This window comes from Thalassophryne amazonica, chromosome 3 (assembly GCF_902500255.1).
Source record: "Thalassophryne amazonica chromosome 3, fThaAma1.1, whole genome shotgun sequence".
In the NCBI taxonomy this organism is placed as follows: domain Eukaryota; kingdom Metazoa; phylum Chordata; class Actinopteri; order Batrachoidiformes; family Batrachoididae; genus Thalassophryne; species Thalassophryne amazonica.
The window spans coordinates 125626597-125648864 of NC_047105.1; the positions used below are offsets into that span (position 1 = coordinate 125626597).

Consider the following 22268-nt stretch of genomic DNA (forward strand, 5'->3'; position numbering starts at 1 on the left):
GTGATTTTATCTTGAAAGGTGCTGTACAAATAAACTTTGCTTACTTAGAGTGTAAATCGAAGCTGTTCTGTGTTCTTGATGACTGAATTTTTCTTCCTTTGCCAGCAAAATAAAACTTGTATTGAGACTTTGATCTTTTTCTGACTTTTCTAGACACTTTTAACCCCTTAACACCTGAATTTATATAGCTGTATATAAAAAAATGTTTTGTGTGTGTTTTTGCCTTTAAGTAGATGGTAAATAATGTTGACATTATTAATTTCACTTTTGCACAAAAAATAAATAGTAATTTTGGTATTTTGGTAATGAATTTATGTTATAATGTTATAATAATAATAATGGTATGTTGCAAATTTGCGACAACAGGCATACTGGTCAATTTGGTATGTTGCATATTTGAGTCAAATATTGTAGCATATATGCGACAATAGGCGTTAAGGGGTTAAGGAACTCTTTTTGAGTAATTGAACACAGCTGGTGATCAAGGACTCTGTCCAAAGTCTCCACAACACTTACTTCTGTCAACCGACATGAGGGCAGAGGTTATGTGCTTTGCAAACACTAAAACAAACAAACAAAAATAGTTTATGATTTATGATGAAATTTTATGGCGACAAATGGCCTTTAAATTAATGAATATTTGATCAAGGTTTGGGGGCATCTGAATCTTTCCTTTGTTTTCTTTTTTCTCATTCTTTGGCTGTTGTGCCTTATGATGTCATAAAGATCTACTGAGAATAAAAATAAAATTCTGACTACTCTCTTCAGTCAGCTGGTGGAGGAACCACAGGAATGTATTCTCTGGGTGTCTTTCCTGTCTCAATTCTGTAGATGTCTCCTCAGCTTCTTTCTTCACTCCTCCTTTAATGCACTTCATCCTTCCATGTGTGTAACAGTGTATTCTGTATGTTCAGTCAGCACATGTTAGGGTAGACCTGTCCATGTTCTGGTCAAAGTCCAGCTCTGGTGGGACTGGCCATCAGAATCAGTCTGAAGCTCAGAGCCAGGAAGCCAGTTCCCAACAGGTCACCCAGAGCTGTGAGATAGGGGATGGAGAAGTTGTCTGGGTCGAGTCCCCTCTGCCACAGCCACCAAATCATGATGCTCGCCACGTACAGCAGAATCATCACCTGCACAGTGACATTTAATAAATTAAATCTTGAATCTTGAGTCTTTAATAACATTTTCCAAAGTGTTAATTATGCAAAATTTCATGATTCTACTGCAGAAGACTGCATAAAGAAATGAGCAATCTGAGATGACAGATCTCAGATCTGTCATCTGTCAAGGGTTGACGAGAACGCAAAATAAAACGTGATTCACATCGTGACCCGGACTTTACCTGGATCCGGATTCCACAACACAATGCAATAATTGCATACTGATCCAGAATGGTCTGAAAAATCATGATGTTGAAATCTGATATTTAATTCACAAGCTGAAACAAAATAGTGTCTTCCTGATCTATGTTTTACATCGTGATGTCGTATCTTTCTGTTGCAGAACCTGCATATTGAACTGGATCACTCCCAATAAATCCTCAGCCAGAATCCAGATTCAGATCACGTCCAAAATTCAGGAGTCTTTCATGCCCTAATATCTATCTTTGTTGCAAATTTCGTGAGAATACGTGAAGTAGTTTTAACGTTTGAATGTCCTTCAAAGTCTATAGAAAGTCAAATCTTGATCCAGAATCCGGATCCAGACCACCTCCAAAATTTTGTGGAATTTTCCATGGCCTAATTTCTATCTGTGGTGAATATTTAGTAAAAAGCCATGCAGTAGTTTTGATGTAAACCTTAAAAGCCTACAACGTGAAATCATGATCCAGATCACCTCCAAAATTTAATGGAGTCTTCCAATGCCTAACACCAATGTGTGGTCAAAATTTGGTGAAAATCCGTGAAGTAGTTTTGACGCAATCCATCAAAGCCTATATAAAGTGAAATCCTGAACCAGGATCTGGATCTGAATCACCTCGGATACTGACTAGTTGTCTGACCCCACCCCAAGAAAGGAAAACTGTACATTTCGGAGAGGCCTTTTATTGTGGCCAGCCTAAGGCACACATCTGCACTAATTATGCCACATCTGTGAGGTGTGATGTATTATCTCGGCAAAGGAGAAGTGCTCACTAACAAATTTACACAGATTTGTGAACAATATTTGAGAGAAATTGGTCTTTTGTATATATAGAAAATGTTTTAGATCTTTGAGTTCAGCTCAAGAAAACTGGGAGCACAAGCAAAAGTGTTGCGTTTATAGTTTTGTTCAGTGTATATATAGGAAAAATCGACCCAGAATACATTGCATCATCAACATTAATTTTTTTAGCCCATCTATGCACTAACACTGTGATGATTTAGACTTAGCATCACCTCAATAATGTACTTTATTTTGTAATTATTTGTAGTGCTTGTGTACTCTTACTTTTACATGCATTATCTCCAAGTCTGTCATCATGAAGGAGCATGAAAATTTCAGGAATATGACAGTTGCACAGCTGAAAAAAAAAATCTTACTGTAAGTGGTGTTTGACTGCAGGGAACACCAGAAAAAGTCGGAGAGAAAGTGACGGCGGGTCACAACGGTGGACGGCTCTGTTTGCGATGTCAATGGGAGAGCTGTGACATGGACATGGGATGTAAAATGGCTACCAGCCATTCATATTAGCAATGTCAAACCTTATTGACTGTTGACGGACAAATGAAAGAATCAGGAAAGACAGATGTGACAATGGCTATTGGATGTTTATTGACCATCATGTGGAACTCGTACAACTTGGAAATATCAAAGGGAACAATGACTTCCTTTACATATGAAGCCATGAGCAGCACGAGACACCAGTAGTATATTGACAAAGCTGCTGTGTCGTACGTAAAACAGGAGAAGTGAAATCAGCAGGATGTGCTTGTGTTTTAGGGGATGTATTTATCACTAATTTGTTTGTACTTATCCAGTTTTATTCAGACGTATTTCTTTTTTTTTTTTTTTTGGAAGATATGCTAGTACTAGCCTTCAGAATACAGCATAGGTTACAAAGGAACCGGCATGTAAGTAAGTATACGAGTATGTGGTAGGGAGAAGTGCGTGGGTTTTCCAAATTTTTACACATTGGGCTCAAAGTCAAAGTTTAATAAGAATATTTGTCCAGATGACAATGGATGGTAACATGATGAATGGGTGTTACTGGTTTTAAGAACAAAATAAAACTCAGTCAGCCATTTGCAGGTATGCATGCACCTTGTGCTCTGCCACATAACTAAGCCTATTCACGCGGTATTTAAGCAAACTTGTGAATACTTATGTTGTGTTCTACTGGTCTAACGAACAGAGAAATGTGCGCACAGAACGGTTCTCTTTGCGTTTTACACACACAGAATGGATCACATCAGCTGTGATCAACGCACACAGACTCATGAGACAGACAGATATCCATGTGAGTTTCAGTGTGTGTTTTTGTTGTAGACAAAGTGTGACAGTACAAAATTAATGAAATGAAATTTGCACCACAAAACTATAATGCAATTCACATTAGAGACACAAATTATTATACTAGTTTTCCTGAAAGACTTCAGGTGTACATTAGTGACAATAATGATTGAGAGTCACACCAAAATGTTCTTTGTGTTCAGTACAAAAAGTGCAGCACTATGGTTCACCTGTTATGGCCACGCTGGCATTGTTAGCGGCCCTTGCAAATGGTGCAATCTGACATGACAGTGTATTCAGGGAACGTGGGGCTTTACTTGCAAATGACGGTAACTGCCAATTTTGTTTACCAAGACCACTGTTACTGGAGTTGTGCGTAAAACTGTGGTTGGCCCAGAGCGCAATACGGTGAGGAGCCAGGGGTTGTCTGTGTCCACACAGATGCCGACCACACTGGCATTCCTGGCAACAGGGGCATTCCAGTGGGAGCTGGCTGATCGGTCAGGAGTGTGCCAGTCAACCTTGAGCCGAGCCACGCAAGCTGTGTGGAATGCAATCACCTAAATGCCATCCAGGTACATCACATTCCAACACTAATTTAAACAGAGCTATTAACTGCACACATATTGCTATAAAGACGCCATCACATGATGAATTTGTTTTTGTGAATAGGGAACATTTTTATTCCATCAATGTTCAAATCATATGTGATACACAAATGCATCTAACTAACACTGTGGCTACGTGGCCTGGTTCAATGCATGACTCAGTCATTCTGACTAACAGCGTGGTTGGGAACAGGCTAGAGGCTGGCATGGTGGCTTCTTGGTGAGTAAACAGTTCATTTGTTTAATTGTCCCAAATGAGAACCAGAATGTGGTTGAATGTGCACATTTGGGCATGTGCACATTCAAATATGTTTTTTTTTTATTATTATTATTTTGTTGTTTGTTTGTTTGTTTCTTGATGGTGAAAATAGAGCTGCAGAGCTTCTTAACAGCTGTGTTCAATATTTGTTAATCAACACGTGGGTAAAGTTGTGAATGTCGCACACTATCGGCCACGGTGTACCTCATTTGTTTTAACTTCAGTGTGTGCGCTGGTTGCTCTGAGCCCACAGCGTTTACAGCCTCACACATGCTCCCACTCCCTTGTTTTCTGTTCCATGTTTATTCTAGTTGACAGAGTACCAAATAAAATATCCCTGCATGTCTCCATGCCATTTCCATTCGTCTGTAGCTCACACTTGGTCGAATTTCTTATCTTTGTTTATGTTGAATAATCAGACAGAGAGGGGAGGACCAGATCCTAAAGCCTATTGAATTAAATTTGCATATTTAAATGGAGGCCTGGAGAGGGAGGACTTTGATACTTCTGCATGTACACTCAAATCCACGTTGATTGAGATGTACAGAAGGAATGTGCTTGGATCCATCCACACCCACACTTTGGGTATGGATGACTTATTTTCTGTACGACAGTTTTTGGGTTTTAGTGTACACCATGTTTCAGTAGGAAATTCACGCAAGGCAAATGCCTTAATGGGACAGTATGTGCTATTTTGCATATTGGAAAGATGGAATTTTCAGTATGCACTGTTAGCAAATCAGCATGCACTTTTTTGCTGGAGCTGTGGTGTTTGTTTTTACACTTGCAAGCCTTTGAGAAATCAATCTTTTCTTCTGGCACAGACAGGTATCATGAGTGGGAAGCAAACCCAGGTCTACATGTTATCCCAGGTCACTGACCACCGAGCTACCTGCTCTATAAATAATGTAGACTGCAATGGGCTTGAAAGTGACTTTTATTCATTTGTAAATGGCCACTTTCCAATAAGATTTATTATTTTAGAAGCTATGAGCTAAGTTATAACCAAAAACCGTTTGCGTTTTTTGATCATTTTCCTCAATTCTGACACCAAAGAGCCTCTATGACTGGAAAAAAACAGTGGCAGCTCCAGACATTTTTTTCTGCTACTGCTATGGGAGAGCTTGGCATTTTTATGAGGGCGCTATGGGCTCGTGTGTCACGACGGCTCTCTGCTACACTTCTGTCACATTCACAGGCATGCATCCACATAACCACATTCTGATCTGCGACAGTCACTAATGACATACAGAATGACCAAAAATCACACACACAAACCTAGGCTGATGGTCTAGTGGCTAAGGTGTTGGGCTTGAGTCCAGAAGATCATGGGTTCAAATCCCCACCTGACTGGAAAATCACTAAGGGCCCTTGGGCAAGGCCTTTAATCCCCTATTGCTCCCGGTGTGTAGTGAGCACCTTGTATGGCAGCACCCTGACATCGGGGTGAATATGAGGCATAATTGTAAAGCACTCTGAGCGTCTGATTCAGATGGAAAAGCGCTATATAAATGCAGTCCATTTACCATTTAGGCTACTGTCCAGTACAAATATTCACAGACCTACACATGTGGCCTATAGCCTCAGGAGAAAAATTCAAAGGCAGGCAGAGAGAAAATCTTTAACCTACCATTGATGTCTTCATAATAGCACAATGCACCTGTCATGGTTACGAGCAAAAGCATCAATGATTTGATTCCTGTCCGAAGCCCGTGTTCTCTTAGGGGTTAAACGCCAGAAGTGACACCGGGTCACTGGTTTGTCTGTGCCTACTGCTGTTCCTCCTTACCTTAGGGGACACAGACTTCACTGGATGTTTGGGCAGTAAGAACTGAACCATTTCAGCAACTTGAAACTACACTCACTGCAGTACAACGTCATCATGACATCATCGAACGTGATGTCATTGAACATCACGTTACACTCATTTTGTGTAAAACAATCAGTTCTGTGAAATATTTATCTCATCACATAAATCTGAAAACACCAGAAGTGTCTTACTGTGGAAAACTGAAAGGATGATGTCATCACCCCGCCTCTGTAACATGAGCTCAGCCAGAAGGTGAAGCTCTCGATCTACTGGTCAGTCTTCGTTCCTACTCTCACCTATGGTCATGAGGGTTGGGTCATGACTGAAAGAATTAGATTGTGGGTACAAGTGGCCGAAATGGGCTTCCTCAGGAGGGTGGCTGGTGTCTCCCTTAGAGATAGAGTGAGAAGTTTGATCATCCGTGGGGAGCTCGGAGTAGAGTCGCTGCTCCTTCGCATTGAAAGGAGCCAGCTGAGGTGGTTCGGGTATCTGGTAAGGATGCCTCCTAGGTGCCTCCCTAGGGAGGTGTTCCAGGCATGTCCATCTGGGAGGACACCCCAGGGAAGACCCAGGACTAGGTGGAGAGATTATATCTCCACACTGGCCTGGGAATGCCTCATTATCCCCCAGTCAGACGTGGCCAATGTGGCACGGGAAAGGGAAGTCTGGGGTCCCCTGCTGGAGCTGTTGCCCCTGCAACCCAAACACGGAAAAGCGGTTGAAGATGAGTGAGTGGGACAAAGCGCCGGCGTCCTCCCGCTCAGTCTGAGAAACGCATTGAGAGCTTACAAACACTGAGGGGCTTCTTAAAAAACTCTGAACAAGTAATTTCCATCATTAGGAATTAACGCATTTCCAGACGTCATCTTCCAAAAAAAAAAACGGTGTCGTGTGGAGAAGTTTTCATCTGTGATGATGCATCCACACAACAGGTCAGATTAAAAGACTTTTAGTCCGTGTGCCACTTTTGGGAAAAGGTGTTTGGTCAACTATTCTTAAAAAAAACAAAACAAAAAAAAACAAACAAGTAATGTAGAATTCAAACTCAAAGGACAATTTATTTTTAGCCCAAATAACTATTCTACCATTTTGGCTGTAATTTGATATAAATTGAGTTTTTGTTTGTTTGTTTGCTTGTTTTTACATTTTGCCTGCATTAGTACAAAAATAAATCATGAGATCTGACCTGAAGTAGAGCTGCAGACAGGTAGCAGATGATGAACATTGGCGTCATAGCCATGTGGCCGCCCTGCAGGACGTGGATGGTGTACAGGAAGAAGAGGTGACCTGGGACCACAAGGATGACCAAGACCTGTGCTGATTTAGAGTTCGTATCTGGATAAACAGTGACAGAACACTTGTAATGAAGAGTGTGTTCCAAATATTTTGTTTCTTACAAACCCAATTCCAATGAAGTGGGACGTTGTGTAAAATGTAAATAAAACAGAATACAATGATTTGCAAATCCTCTTCAACCTGTATTCAATTGAATACACCACAAAGACAACATATTTAATGTTTAAACTGATAAACTTTATTGTTATTGTGCAAATATTTGCTCATTTTGAAATGGATGCCTGCAAACGTTTATGTGGTATGTTTACCACTGTGTTACATCACCTTCCTTCTAACAACACTCAATAAGAGTTTGGGAACTGAGGACACTAATTGCTGAAGTTTTGTAGGTGGAATTCTTTCCATTCTTGCTTGATGTAGGACTTAAGTTGTTCAACAGTCCGGGGTCTCTGTTGTTGTATTTTGCACTTCATAATGCGCCACACAGGTCTGGACTGCAGGCAAGTCAGTCTAGTACCCACACTCTTTTACTATGAAGCCATGCTGTTGTAACACGTGCAGAATGTGGCTTGGCATTGTCTTACTGAAATAAGCAGGGACATCCCTGAAAAAGACGTTGAATAGCAGCATGTGTTGCTCCAAAATCTGGATGTACCTTTCAGCATTGACGGTGCCATCACAGATGTATAAGTTGCCCATGCCATGGGCAGTAACACACCCCATACCATCACAGATGCTGGCTTTGAACTTTGCACTGGTAACAATCTGGATGGACTTTTTCCTCTTTTGCCCAGAGGACACGACGTCCATCATTTCCAAAAACAATTTGAAATGTGGACTCATCAGACCACAGCACACTTTTCCACTTTGTGTCTGTCCATTTCAAATGAGCTCGGGCCCAGAGAAGGCGGCGGCATTTCTGGATGTTGTTGATGTATGGCTTTCGCTTTGCACGGTAGAGTTTTAACTTGCACTTGTTGATATAGTGACAAACTGTGTTAACTGACAATGGTTTCCTGAAGTGTTCCTGAGTCCACGTGCAAGATCCTTTACACAATGATGTCGGTTTTTAATGCAGTGCCGCCTGAGGGATCGAAGGTCACGGCATTCAATATTGGTTTTCGGCTTTGCCGCTTATGTGTACAAAGTTCTCCAGATTCTCTGAATCTTCTGATTATATTATGGACTGTAGATGATGGAATCCCTAAATATCTTGCAACTGAATGTTGAGAAACATTGTTCTTAAACTTTTGGACTATTTTTTCACGCAGTTGTTCACAAAGTGGTGATCCTCGCCCCATCTTTGCTTGTGAAAGGCTGAGCTATTTGGGGATGTTACTTTTATACCCAATCATGACACTCACCTGTTTCCAAACAGGTGTTCTTTGAGCATTTTTCAATTTTACCAGTCTTTTGTTTGCCCATCCCAACTTTTTTGAAATGTGTTGCAGACATCCATTTCAAAATGAGCAAATATTTGCACAAAAACAATAAAGTTCATCAGTGTGAACAAATATCTTGTCTTTGTGGTGTATTCAATTGAATATAGGTTGAAGAGGATTTGCAAATCATTGTATTCTGTTTTTATTTACATTTTACACAGGTGATGGTCTAGTGGTTAAGGTGTTGGGCTTGAGTCCAGAAGATCATGAGTTCAAATCCCCGCCTGACTGGAAAATCACTAAGGGCCGTTGGGCAAGGCCTTTAATCCCCTATTGCTCCCAGTATGTAGTGAGCGCCTTGTATGGCAGCACCCTGGCAGTGTTAATTTAACATTGGTGATTTTACTGTGTAAAATTAAGTGTGGTCAGGTGCAGTGCCAATGCATTGTTTTCATGAGGTGGCAGGAAGTAGTGGTTTATCAACACCACCGAAAACCTGTTCTACAGTCAATCACAGTTCAAACTAGACAAGTTAATATCCTGGGGCACCCTCTGGTTTACACTCACAGCGATGAAAGTGTGAGTGGAAATGCGTAATGAATGATGATGAGGGTAAACATTCACATTTATCCTCATCATCACTCAGAACAGTGAAAATGAATTATAAAGAAAAAGTGAAAAATGCAGACAGAAAAATACTAATTTTTGGTGGTCTGCATGATATTTTTGTGCTGCTTTACTTTGATGGTTGATGTCAGCCATTCTAGTTAGGTGAGTACTGACAGAATGTAAGTACTTCTTTGCAGCCTGAGTTGATTTTTGTAAAGCGTTTGGTTCTGTTGATCGGACTGCTCTTTGGGACATTCTGAGAACTAGTGGGATCCCCAAGAAGTTAGTGGACATCACCTCCAGCCTGTATATAGACACTGTCAGTGCTATGCAGAGTGGAGGCAGAGACTGAGGTTTTCCCCACTGAAAACTAGCATTTCTCAGACGTGTTCTGGCTTCAACACTGTTCAATGGTTGCATGGACTGGGTGTTGGGTACGGCTGTCTCTTCCTATCATCTTTGCTTCCACGCCTTGCTGATGTTCTTCCTTCTCACCTGTTGCTCATTTCCTCTGCCTCTTGTTTCTTTTCAGTCTCTGCCAGATTGTTTGTGCTACCAGCGTTTCCAGCCTTAATTCACAGTGCCCATGTTTTCTTGTTTATGTCCTGCTGTGTACCGTTTTTCTGCTCACTTTTTGACCTCGTCTATTGCCTTACATTTTGGACACTTTTGCTAATCACCATTTGCTAACCTGTGTACCAATCCCTGCCTGGTAAATGAGAAAATCCTTTTGAACGTACCTTTTTGTGTCAGACTTTGTGTCCAGCCAGTTTATGTCTGAAACTGTGACGGAACGATCTGGCCTGAACATGGACATAGTGGACTCTGGGCTGTTGCAATTGACACGGCGTACTCAAGGTCAGTAATTATCGCAAAAAGAAGATAAGGTGTGCAGGACTCAGTTGGCCAGAAGCCAGGATGAACTAGTGGCCGTTCTTGAATCACAGGGTACCCCCTCTACCCTAAGTTCTGAACCCTCCTCCAGTCGGCTGACATTTACCTCCTTAAGAGTTATGCCTCCCATGGTGGACAGTTCTTTTTGCGGCCAGCTCTCCTGACCAGAACGTTTTTTTTTTCTGGAGAGTCTGGTGATGTAAGTAAGACCTTTAATCACACAGTGGTGAACTACATTTGAATTTATGAACTCTGACTACGCAATCGACTTCTGCGTTCTCGCAGCACAGAGCGACTGGAACACAGCAGCGCTCACTGACATATTTTTTCCAGGACTTTCTGACAAGATAAAGGATCAGATGATCTCCACAGATTTACCAAATGATTTGGAATTCACTCATCGCATATCCATAACGTATATCTCATTTCCGCTAATTACCACCTGCACTTAAGCTTTTTGTTTCTCTCCAGTCTCTGCCAGATTGTTTGTGCTCCATGCCAGCGTTTCTGGCCTTAATTCAGTGTTTAAAGTTGTCCTTTTTATGTCCTGATGTACCATTTTTGCTCGCTTTTTGACTATTGCCTTATGTTTTGGACACTTTTGCGAATCACCGTTTACTATCCTGGGTACTGAACCCTGCCTGGTAAACGAGTAAAGCCTTTTTTTTTGAACATATTTTTTTGTGTCAGAGTCCTGCTTTGTGTCCAGCCAGTTGCTTTCTGAAACAGGGACACATCCACTCTAGGCAGTGACATTCATGTCTCTATATTCTCGGTCTGTGAGATCGAGAGACACCTGCGAAGAGCTTATGGAGTCATTAGGTCACTGGACAGCATTGTTTGGCAATACTAATGTCTTTGCGGGAGAACGAAGGTCAAAGTCTTTAGGGTCCTGGTGCAAGCCTACAGTGAGGCAAATAAGTGTTTGATCCACTGTCAATTTTGTAAGTTTTTCTCACCTACAAAGAATGAGAGGCCTGTAATTTTTCTCATAAGTACACTTCAACGTGTGAGAGACAAGAATCTAAAAACAACAAACAAAAAAATCAGAAGGTCACATTGTATGATTTTTAAATGATTAATTTGTATTTTATTGCATGAAATAAGTATTTGATACAACAAAAATGTCAGGATTGTGGGGCTTGGTTAGGTAGTGTTTTGGTTTAGTCATGTACTGTATTGTTTTGTTTTGTTTTCTTATTTTGTTCTCTTTTTATCTGTTCTCTTTGTCTTTCTGTGGTTTAGTTATTTATTTATTTTTTTTGCTTGGGTTCTGGTGACTCTCTCTCGTCTTTCACATGGGTCTTTGGTGGGCGGTGCTTTGCCTGTTGCCCTGCCCCTCTCTGAAACTTTACTGCATACCTGTTCTCAATCACCACTCATCAGCTCCTGTATTTAAGCCACTTGGTTCCCTCGCTTCCCCGCCAGATCCTTGTGCCTTCGCTTCCAGCTCCTTTCCGTGTTCTGTTCTTGACACGTTTTTTTGCTTGCTGTGTTTTTGACTTCCTGCTCATTTTTTGACCATGCCCAAGCCCTATGTTTCTGATACTGTTGCTTATTTTGGACTGCCTAACCATGTACCTTTTTTTTTTTTTTGCCCATTTTTGCTCACCTCAAGCCGTGGTAACAAAAACAGTCTTAATCTTAATATTGGTACAGAAACCTTTGTCTGCAATTAGAGGTCAGATGTTTCCTGTAGTTCTGACCAAGTTTACACACTGCAACAGGGATTTTGGTCCACTCCTCCATACAGATCTTCTCCAGATCTTTCAGGTTTCGAGTTTCGCTCCTTCCAAGATTTTCTATTGAGTTCAGGTCTGGAGACTGGATAGGCCACTCCAGGACCTTGAAATGCTTCTTACAGAACCAGTTGCCCTGGCTGTGTGTTTTGGGTCATTGTCATGCTGGAAAACCCAGTCATGACCCATCTTCAATGATCTTACTGAGGGAAGGAGGTTGTTTGCCAAAATCTCACAATACATGACCCCTTCCATCCTTCCTTCAATACAATGCAGTCGTCCTGTCCCCTTTGGCACCATCCCAGCGGTTGGGATGGTGTTCTTGGGGTTGTTCTCATCCTCTAAACATGGGGGTGGAGTTGATACCAAAAAGCTTCTTTTGGTCTCATCTGACCACATGACCTTCTCCCATGCCTCCTCTGGATCATCCAGATGGTCACTGACAAATTTCAAATGGGCCTGGACATGTTGCTGGCGTGAGCAGGGGGACCTTGCGTGCCCTGCAGGATTTTGACAGTGTAGTGTGTTACTAATGTAACATTTGTGACTGTGGTTCCAGCTCTTTTCAGGTCATTGACCAGGTCCTGCATATAGTTTTGGGCTCTCTCAGAATCATCCTTACCCCACAAGGTGAGATCTTGCATGAAGTCCCAGACTGAGGAAGATTGACAGTCATCTTGTTTCTTCCATTTTCTAATAATTCGCCAACAGTTGTTGCCTTCTCACCAAGCTGCTTGCCTGTTGTCCTGTAGCCCATCCAGCTTTGTGCAGGTCTACATTTTTTTCCCATGTGTCCTTTAGACAGCTCTTTGGTCTTGGCTATTGGTGGACAGGTTGGAGTGTGACTGATGAGTGTGTGAACAGGTGTCTTTTATACAGGTAACAATGTTCAGACAGGTGCAATTAATACAGGTAAAGAGTGCAGAATAAGAGGGCTTCTTAAAGAAAAACTAACAGGTCTGTGAGAGCCAGAATTCTCGCTGGTTGGTAGGTGATCAAATACTTATTTCATGAAATAAAATGCAAATTAATTATTTAAAAATCACACAATGTGATTTTCTGATTTTTTTTTTTTTTTTTTTTACATTCTGTCTCTCACAGTTGAAGTGTAGCTATGATAAAAATTACAGACCTCTCCATTCTTTGTAGTTGGAAAAATCTGCAAAATCGACAGTGGATTAAATACTTATTTGCCTCACTGCTTCTTACTGTATGGTTCTAAGATGTGGACACAAACCAGTGATCTCAGGCAATGACTTGTCTTTTTGGATTCACCTAGGTAGCGCTGGAAATGACTATTTCAAATGAAAGGTTACTTAAGAACACTAAGATCAGGAGTATCACCTGCATTATGAGGATGCATCAACTTTGATATTTGGCCATGTGACAAATTTCTCTATGCATGATCTACCATATACGAGGTCTGTGATGAAAAAAGCGGTCCTTTTTATTTTTTTCAAAAAATAAATGGATTTAATTCATATGTTTTTACATCAGACAAGCTTGAACCCTCGTGCATGCGTGAGTTTTTTCACGCGTCGGTGACGTCATTCGCCTGTGGGCAGGCCTTGAGTGAGGAGTGCTCCACCCCGCCCGTCGGAATCTCTTTGTCTGAATAGCCGCTGCGGACGGCGCGCGTTGCTTTATCAACATTTTTTCTGGACCTGTGAGGAATATCCGAGTGGACACTATTCGAGAAATTAAGCTGCTTTTCGGTGAAAAGTTTAACGGCTGATGAGAGATTATGGGGTGTTTCTGTCGCTGTAAGGACTTCCCACGGAGCGGGACGTCGCGCAGCCCTTCTAGGCGCCGTCGTCGGCCTGTTTCGACCTGAAAACATTCTAATTTAAGGCTTAATTCACCCAGGATGTGTGAGAGAACAGAGAAGATTCAGAACAGGCCGGCATGAGGACTTTATGCGGACATTCCACTGTTTAAGGACATTTTTTAATGAAAGACGTGCGCGCAAATTCGCCGAGTCGTTTCCGTGACGACTCGTCGAATCTGTGTGCGCCGAGACAGGAAAAACACCTCCGTGTTGAAAACCATTTGTAAAATTCAGGCGGCTGCACTGAAATTATTGTTCACATCCAAATTTATGCTTATTTGGTCATATTTTTTGACATTACGTACTAACAAATTCTGGTCTGGCAGGTGTTCTCGTTTCTCTCTCTCTCTCTCTCTCTCTCTCTCTCTCTCTCTCTCTCTCTCTCTCTCTATATATATATATATATAATATATATATACACACACACTGTAAGCATTCACAGCCTTTGCCATGAAGATCAAAATTGAGCTTAGGCTGGTCGCCTGCCTAAACTCAGCAACAGGGAGAAGGACCTTAGTCAGGGAGGTGACCAAGAACCCGATAGTCACTCTGTCAGAGCTTCAGAAATTCCTCTGTGGAGAAGAGAACCTTCCAGAAGGACAAACATCTCTGCAGCAATCCACCAATCAGGCCTGTATGGTAGAGTGGCCAGACAGAAGCCACGCCTTAGTAAAAGGCACATGGCAGCCTGCCTGGAGTTTGCCAAAAGGCACCTGAAGGACTCTCAGACTATGAGAAACAAAATTCTCTGGTCTGATGAGACAAAGATTGAACTCTTTGGTGTGAATGCCAGGTGTCATGTTTGGAGGAAACCAGGCACCATCCCTACAGTGAAGCATGGTGGTGGCAGCATCATGCTGTGGGGATGTTTTTCAGCAGCAGCAACTGGGACACTAGTCAGGATTGAGGGAAAGAAGAATGCATTAAAGTACAGAGAAATCCCAGATGAAAATCTGCTCCAGAGTGCTCTTGACCTCAGACTGGGGTGACAGATCTTTCAGCAGGACAATGACTCTAAACAAACAGCTAAGATATCAAAGGAGTGGCTTCAGGACAACTCTATAAATGTCCTTGAGTGTTCCAGCCAGAGCCCAGACCTGGTACATGACTGACATCACCTACTTTTGTTTAAAAGCGCAGCAAGTTACAAACCTGGAAATAATTCCTTCCAGAAAACCTGTAGTTTGTGCACACACCTGTGGAGCAGAATGTAGCAGCAGGTCCAGGACAGCTCACAGCCATCTTACATGGAAGAACTCCAGGAACGCTCCAGAAGTGCAGGTATGTAGACATCCTGCTTGCTTGGATGGCCACCAGATTTCCCCCTACACCTGCATAGACAGGAAGAATTAGACTGCAGAATGATCAAGGAGAATCATTAAAGAGCAGCATGTGTAGACTATCTGCAGAATCTGCCTCCCTTTATGAGGCTTTGTCTCAGACATAAATGGACCTTCATGTTATAGACCAGTAGTCACCAACATAGGTCCTTGAGGGCAGCTGCTCTGCATGCTTTCCATATCTTCCTGCTGCAACCACAGCAGTTTCATTAAGTCTGGTATTCCCTAGCTCCTGATTGGCTAAGCACACCTCACAGAAGGTCGGCAGTGATGGGGCAGGGCCAGTTGGAAAAAATACACGACCCAACTTGTTGTGGACAGTCTTACAATTTCCACTTTGTGTCACATTTTTCACACACTTCAGCCCATCAATAAGGAAAATCTCTGCCTACGTTGTCGGCAAGAAATGCGTTGGCATGTGGTCAACACAAACGGTGGTAGTGAAATCTGTAGATTAAATCCTATATAGGCTTTGAGGTTTGGTGGTCACTGATCTGTATAAAAACACTATAATCGATAAGCTTACTGATGATTACACAACATTGTATAAACTTTAATTAAAGAATCATAATTTTTAGAACTGAGTATTTGTCCCAGTGAGATATGAGTAATTGAGAATAGAAGGGAAGAAAGTGTCAAAACACTAAAAGAAAGTACAGACACACGCATGTGTGTGTGAGGAACACAGCACTGCCTCCCACTCAGGTCCCGTGTTTATTTGGACATCGGGCAGTCTTCAGTGCCTTTTATGGCAGTCTGACAGCAGTCTGTGTCATCTAAACTGTTGTCTACACATCTTTGGATGCCATCATGCAGGTGTGGACGAGGTAATTTGGATGCATTCTGACACTACTGACGATGCCTCTTTTCCTCCTAATTGGGGGGAGGTGATGGTAGTGGTTAAGGGTTGGGCTTGAGACCAGAAGATCCTCGATTCAAATCCCCACCTGACTGGAAAATCACTAAGGGCCCTTGGGCAAGGTCTTTAATCCCCCATTGCTCCCGGTGTGTAGTGAGCGCCTTGTATGGCAGCACCCTGAATAATAATAAAGCGCTTTGAGCATCTGATGCAGATGGAAAAGCGCTATATAAATGCAGTCCATTGTGTCCGATGCTGTTTCGACCTGGTTCCTGCACATTCTTGCTACGTGTGATGGGGGCTTTAGGATTCATATGCATGTAAACTTCATATTACACTCAACAAAAATATAAACGCAACACTTTTAGTTTTGCTCCCATTTTGTATGAGATGAACTCAAAGATCTAAAACTTTTTCCACATACACAATATCACCATTTCCCTCAAATATTGTTCACAAACCAGTCTAAATCTGTGATAGTGAGCACTTCTCCTTTGCTGAGATAATCCATCCCACCTCACAGGTGTGCCATATCAAGATGCTGATTAGACACCATGATTAGTGCACAGGTGTGCCTTAGACTGTCCACAATAAAAGGCCACTCTGAAAGGTGCAGTTTGTTTTATTGGGGGGGGATACCAGTCACTATCTGGTGTGACCACCATTTGCCTCATGCAGTGCAACACATCTCCTTCGCATAGAGTTGATCAGGTTGTCAATTGTGGCCTGTGGAATGTTGGTCCACTCCTCTTCAATGGCTGTGCGAAGTTGCTGGATATTGGCAGGAACTGGTACACGCTGTCGTATACGCCGGTCCAGACCTTCCCAAACATGCTCAATGGGTGACATGTCCGGTGAGTATGCCGGCCATGCAAGAACTGGGACATTTCAGCTTCCAAGAATTGTGTACAGATCCTTGCAACATGGGGCTGTGCATTATCCTGCTGCAACATGAGGTGAGTTCATGGATGTATGGCGCAACAATGGGCCTAGGATCTCGTCACGGTATCTCTGTGCATTCAAAATGCCATCAATAAAATGCACTGTGTTCTTCGTCATAACAGAGCCTGCCCATACCATAACCCCACGCCCCATGGGCCATCGATCCACAACATTGACTCAGAAAACCGCACCCACACAACGCCACACACGCTGTCTGGAGTTTAATGCTGCTGTCCGTAGAGTCTGAACAGAGTGTCTGAAATGTATTTGCCCTGTTGTGAACAGATTGCGATTACCCTGTCCTACCCATAATGCACTGCTGGGCACAGCATGTGCTAACAAAGCCTTAAAAATTAGCACATTAAAACTAAAACATATATCTGATATTTTCACTTTATAAAACTTCAGACATGACAGTAATTTTAAATAACTTGTCCAAAATTAGTTAATTGGTTAAAATTTGAACCATAAGTTAAAAATGTGTGCCTCTGGATGACTTGGGTGATATTGCCAGTGTATCAGTATGGTGTTGAAGGAATTTTTTTTTTTTGTGACCAGTTCTCCTTTGCCTGCATAGGATAGAGTGGTTTCTCCTGAAAGCAGCTCTCTTCTGTTTGCAGAGGGTAGAACTATACATCTGTTAGGAAACTTTTAACGGGTAGGTGCTCAAAAATCTTTGCCGCTGTTCAGCTTTGTTTACTATGTTATCGGTCTAAAAGTTATCGGACAAAAATTTATCGGAAGATAATTAGTCCGATAATGGTTTTTAAAGTATCTAAAAGATAATCCCATAATGAAAACATTATCTTCAATTATCTGTTATCGGATTATTGGAACTGTGCCCACCACTGCCTGTTGTACACATTTTATACAGTATAAAGGAGGGACGAGTGGGTAGAAATGTGTTTATACTTCAATCAGGAACTGGTATTCACTTTTTCTACATCCCTGTTTCAAAAGAGAAAGCTCTGTGACCTGCAGACTTTTCATTCACCCTAGGGACACAAAATAGTCCTGCACCCTGAGAATGCAGAGCCCGGGCCGGTATGTAGAGTTTAATTAGGTCAGCTAAGTAGGGAAGTCGTAGTCCATGAATAATTTTATAGGTTAATAGCAGAACCTTAAAATCTGATCTCACAGGGACAGGAAGCCAGTGAAGAGATGCCAAATAGGTGTAATGTGGTCAAACTTTCTGGTTACTGTCAAAACACTGGCAGCAGCATTTTGAACCAGTTGGAGAGCCCTAAGGCTGGACTGCGGTAAACCAGAAAATAGAACATTGCAGTAGTCCAATCGAGAAGAAACAAATGCATGGATCAGGGTCTCAGCATCAGCTATACACAGGATGGGATGAATCTTCACTATATTTTGCAGGTGGAAGAAAGCAGTCCACGTAATATCTCTAATGTGTAGGTCAAAGGACAACATAGGATCAAAAATTACCCCAAGGTTCCTCACTTTGTCTGTGATGTATGACACACGAGCCCAGGCTAATCGTTAGCTGGTGAAATGGATGCCAATGTCTCACTGGACCAAGAACCATCATTTCAGTCTTGTCAGATATTAAAGTAGGAAATTGCTAGACATCCAGCTTTTCACTGATTCAAGGCAATCCTCTAAGGATTTTATGTGGATGAGATTACCAGCAGTTATCGGCATGTATAATGGAGTCATCATCATACCAGTGAAAGGTAATCCCAGAACACCGCGATATGTGGCCAAGGGGTGCTATATAAAGTGAGAAAAGCGGGCCTAAGACGGACCCCTGTGGAACCTCAATTTTCTAGTCACTAAGGTTAGTGGTAGTGTTGTTGTATAAAACACAGTGAGAACGACTGGTCAGGTATGATGTCAACCATGGTCAACATGCAAGAGCCTTCCCAGTAATCCTAAAATGATTCTCCAGCCTGTCAAGCAGAATATGATGTTCCATAGTATCAAATGCTGCACTAAGATCTAACAACACCAGAACTGTAATGGTGTCCAAATCCATTGCAAGGAGAAGAACATTTACCACTTTAGTGAGAACTGTCACACCAGTTTTATTTTGTTTAAGTGCTTAATTTCTTTAAGTACTGTGAGTTGTAAATTTTTTTGCAGCATCTTATAAAAATCATGCCCAGCATTTTTGCACAGATGCACACAAATGATTCATCCTCCCACCTGGTATTCATCAGCACAGCTGACATAGACTTTTGCCAGGATTGCATCCTTTTAACCCCCACCACAAAAGGGTTCACATAGCTGTGATATTCTGATACAATAAACACATAATTCATCAGAAAATATTAACAGCTGCATGATGTATTGTTTGAGAATAGGCATCGCGATGTGTATGTGTGCAGTTGTTTACATTGTAGGACTCACGATATGGCATAATTAAACTAACCATGCACGTCTACATTGCCAAGTGATAAGGGCCAAAGATGTTGTATTGAGGATCCTGGTAATGTGAGTGCATGACATGCACCTTCTCCCTCGCTGCACTGCATGCGCCAGTCACATACTCAGCTGAATAAAAAATTAAAAGCAAGTGCCTTCCTCACAAATTGTCTTGTTTTCAGTGGCCGTAAACGATACTTTTTTAAAACGGTTTCCAGAGTAGATCAATATGAAAACAATGGAACTGGAAGCAATACGAACGGTTCTGAAACAATGATGGAATAGTCCTGCCTTTGTACCCCAGCCACTCATAATGAATAACATGTTGTTGTTGTCGTCATTGTTAATAGTGTTGTTTAACATACTTTTTTGTCTTGGTGGATCATCTATGGGATTTATTTTCAAGGCGAGCCGACAGCTGAAGAAAAGACGGTTATCTGTGGTGAACGCTGATCGTGAATAAATGGAGTGCTGCAAATTAAATAATTTCAGAAAGGGCTTTCAGCTTTTAAAATGTTATTTTTCTTCTTATTTGTACCTTCCTTCAGCTCAGGCTTAGAAATGCACCTAGATCAATGTATTATAACACAGAGGAACTTCTTTAATAATGCTGTGTTTTTTTTCCACAAGCAATTTTCACGATAAGGAATTAAAGTATTTCCAAACGGCGTCTTCCAAAACAAGGGCCTCTTCTGGTGACAACACTTTTCCGAAGGCTGTGATGATGAATTTAGCTGAAAGGACATAACAGGTCAGATTAAAAGACTTTATTCAATTTTCCACTTTGAAACATTCTAACCTTCTGATGCTACATTGATTGGCTCCTTATACTGGTTATGTGCATGGTCCTGTCATCTTGGGGGAAGTGTTACACTGCCACATACAGGCTTGGCATGTGTACTACTGCATTTTTTGATACAGAAAAGATGATCCTGCAAGATATTCATATATCACAATATATATTGCTATGGGGGAAAAAATAAAAAAAAAATCTCAATTTTTTCAAGCATCATGCAGCCAGTCACAAATTTATTTTAGTTAAAAAAGGAAGTTGTTGACTGGTGTTTGTATCAGCACCAACTCCTGTTTATTTCCTTTTTCTTTGTAGGTTGAATCAGCAGTGCAGGCGATTCATCAGGGTCGCCGGGAGCTGTTGGAGGAGGCATGCCACTCAAATACCCATAAGCGCAGAGTTCTCATCCCTGAGGACCTGAACCATGTCATTGTGGACGATCAGCATGGTTTGCTGTATTGTTACGTGCCCAAAGTGGCTTGTACCAACTGGAAGCGAGTTTTCATGGTTCTCACAGGTGCTGTTGAGTCCCATAGAGACCCACTAGACATCCCCGCAAATGAAGCTCACGTTCATGGAAACCTCCGTACCCTTTCAGACTACTCAACGTCCCAGATTAACCAGCGTCTGCGCTCCTACCTGAAGTTCATCTTTGTGCGTGAACCCTTCGAGCGGCTGGTATCAGCGTATCGAAATAAATTCACACTGAGCTACAATACAGCTTTTCATAAACGATATGGCACAAAGATTGTGGAGAGACACAGGCCATTTCCACAGCCACATGCGATGGAGAAAGGAGATGATGTCTCCTTCGAAGAGTTTGTGTATTACCTGGTGGATCCGGCCACCCAGCAAGAAGAGCCATTCAATGAGCACTGGGAGCGGGTGCACTCGCTGTGCCACCCCTGTCTCATCCCTATGATGTGGGGGGAAATACGAGACACTGGAGCAGGACTCCCGCTATGTGCTACAGCTAGCTGGTGTGAAAGACAAGGTTAGCTTCCCTGATTCCTCCAAGAGTACCAGGACTACAGGAGACATGACAGCGCAGTTCTTCCGCAACATTAGCCCCTTCTACCAGAAAAAGCTGTTCAATCTCTATCACATGGACTTCCTGCTTTTCAACTACTCAGTGCCAGCCTACCTCAAGTTTAGATAAGTGTAGGAGGTTACTACTCATAGGCAAGGAGCTGAAGTCAAGGAGCACAAACTCCTGGGCCCTCATTTATCAACTGTACATAGGAGCAGATTTGTGCTTAAACCTTGCGTATGAATGAACAATTCTTCACAAATTGTGCAATTACCAACTTGTACTTATACTTAGAAATGTGTGACCATGCATATGCACAGCATGTATTGGTACAACAGGGAAACTGCAACCAGAAAGCATTGCTGCAATCATTGCATGCAGCCTCATTCACAGTTATAAGTACACAATTAGTAATTATGTCTGGTTAGAAACATACATGTAGCCTCATTTGTGTCAGAACCTACAAAGCACATCTGTGTGAACTAAACAGTTTTTGACCTGAACAACAAACGCCTTGAGCTCTACCTGATACTACAAGGCATGAAGCAAATAGTTTCCCTCCTGCAATTTTATATTAACAATTGCCTATATCATTTTCACTGCTCAAATCTCATTAGGAGACATTTTATCTTTACCAAGACAGCAATGCGGTGACATAATAGAAGTACAAAAGATTCTGAGACAACAGTAATGATAAATAAGTCTGCATTGGAAAGGCTTATGCTGGTTCTTGTGGTGAGCTTGATGGTTCCCACATGCTTAATGAACACTACTGACCAGTAGATGACAGTAGAGGCCTTGAAAACAAAATTCCAGATACAGTAATCCCTGTCTGCTACATTTAAAATGCGTGGAATTTAACAAATGCAAATAAAACCAACATCTATAAACGCAGAGAATATATTCAAGAGAGTTTTAGGCACTAGAGTTTAATGCTGTTGTCTGTGGAGCCTGAACAGAGTGTCTGAAATGCATTTGTCCTGTCGTGATGTACTGAGATTACATCATCCTACCCAAAATGCATTGCGGGTCACAGGATGTGCTCACAAAACCTTAAAAATTAGC

General features: G+C 41.9%; 1 protein-coding gene and 1 pseudogene across 1 annotated transcript; one reads left to right on the plus strand and one right to left on the minus strand.

The window, feature by feature from the left end:
- Positions 1 to 700: 700 nt before the first annotated feature.
- On the minus strand, positions 701 to 18657 carry LOC117507825 (solute carrier family 41 member 1-like). Its single transcript, XM_034167616.1, has 4 exons — positions 18642 to 18657; positions 15054 to 15188; positions 7296 to 7444; positions 701 to 1130 (listed from the first exon to the last, which is right to left on the minus strand). The coding sequence occupies exons 1-4, from the start codon at positions 18655 to 18657 to the stop codon at positions 951 to 953; spliced, it is 480 nt and encodes a 159-aa protein (XP_034023507.1). The 3' UTR covers positions 701 to 950.
- Positions 18656 to 21469, plus strand: LOC117507826 (annotated as a pseudogene).
- Positions 21470 to 22268: the final 799 nt, after the last annotated feature.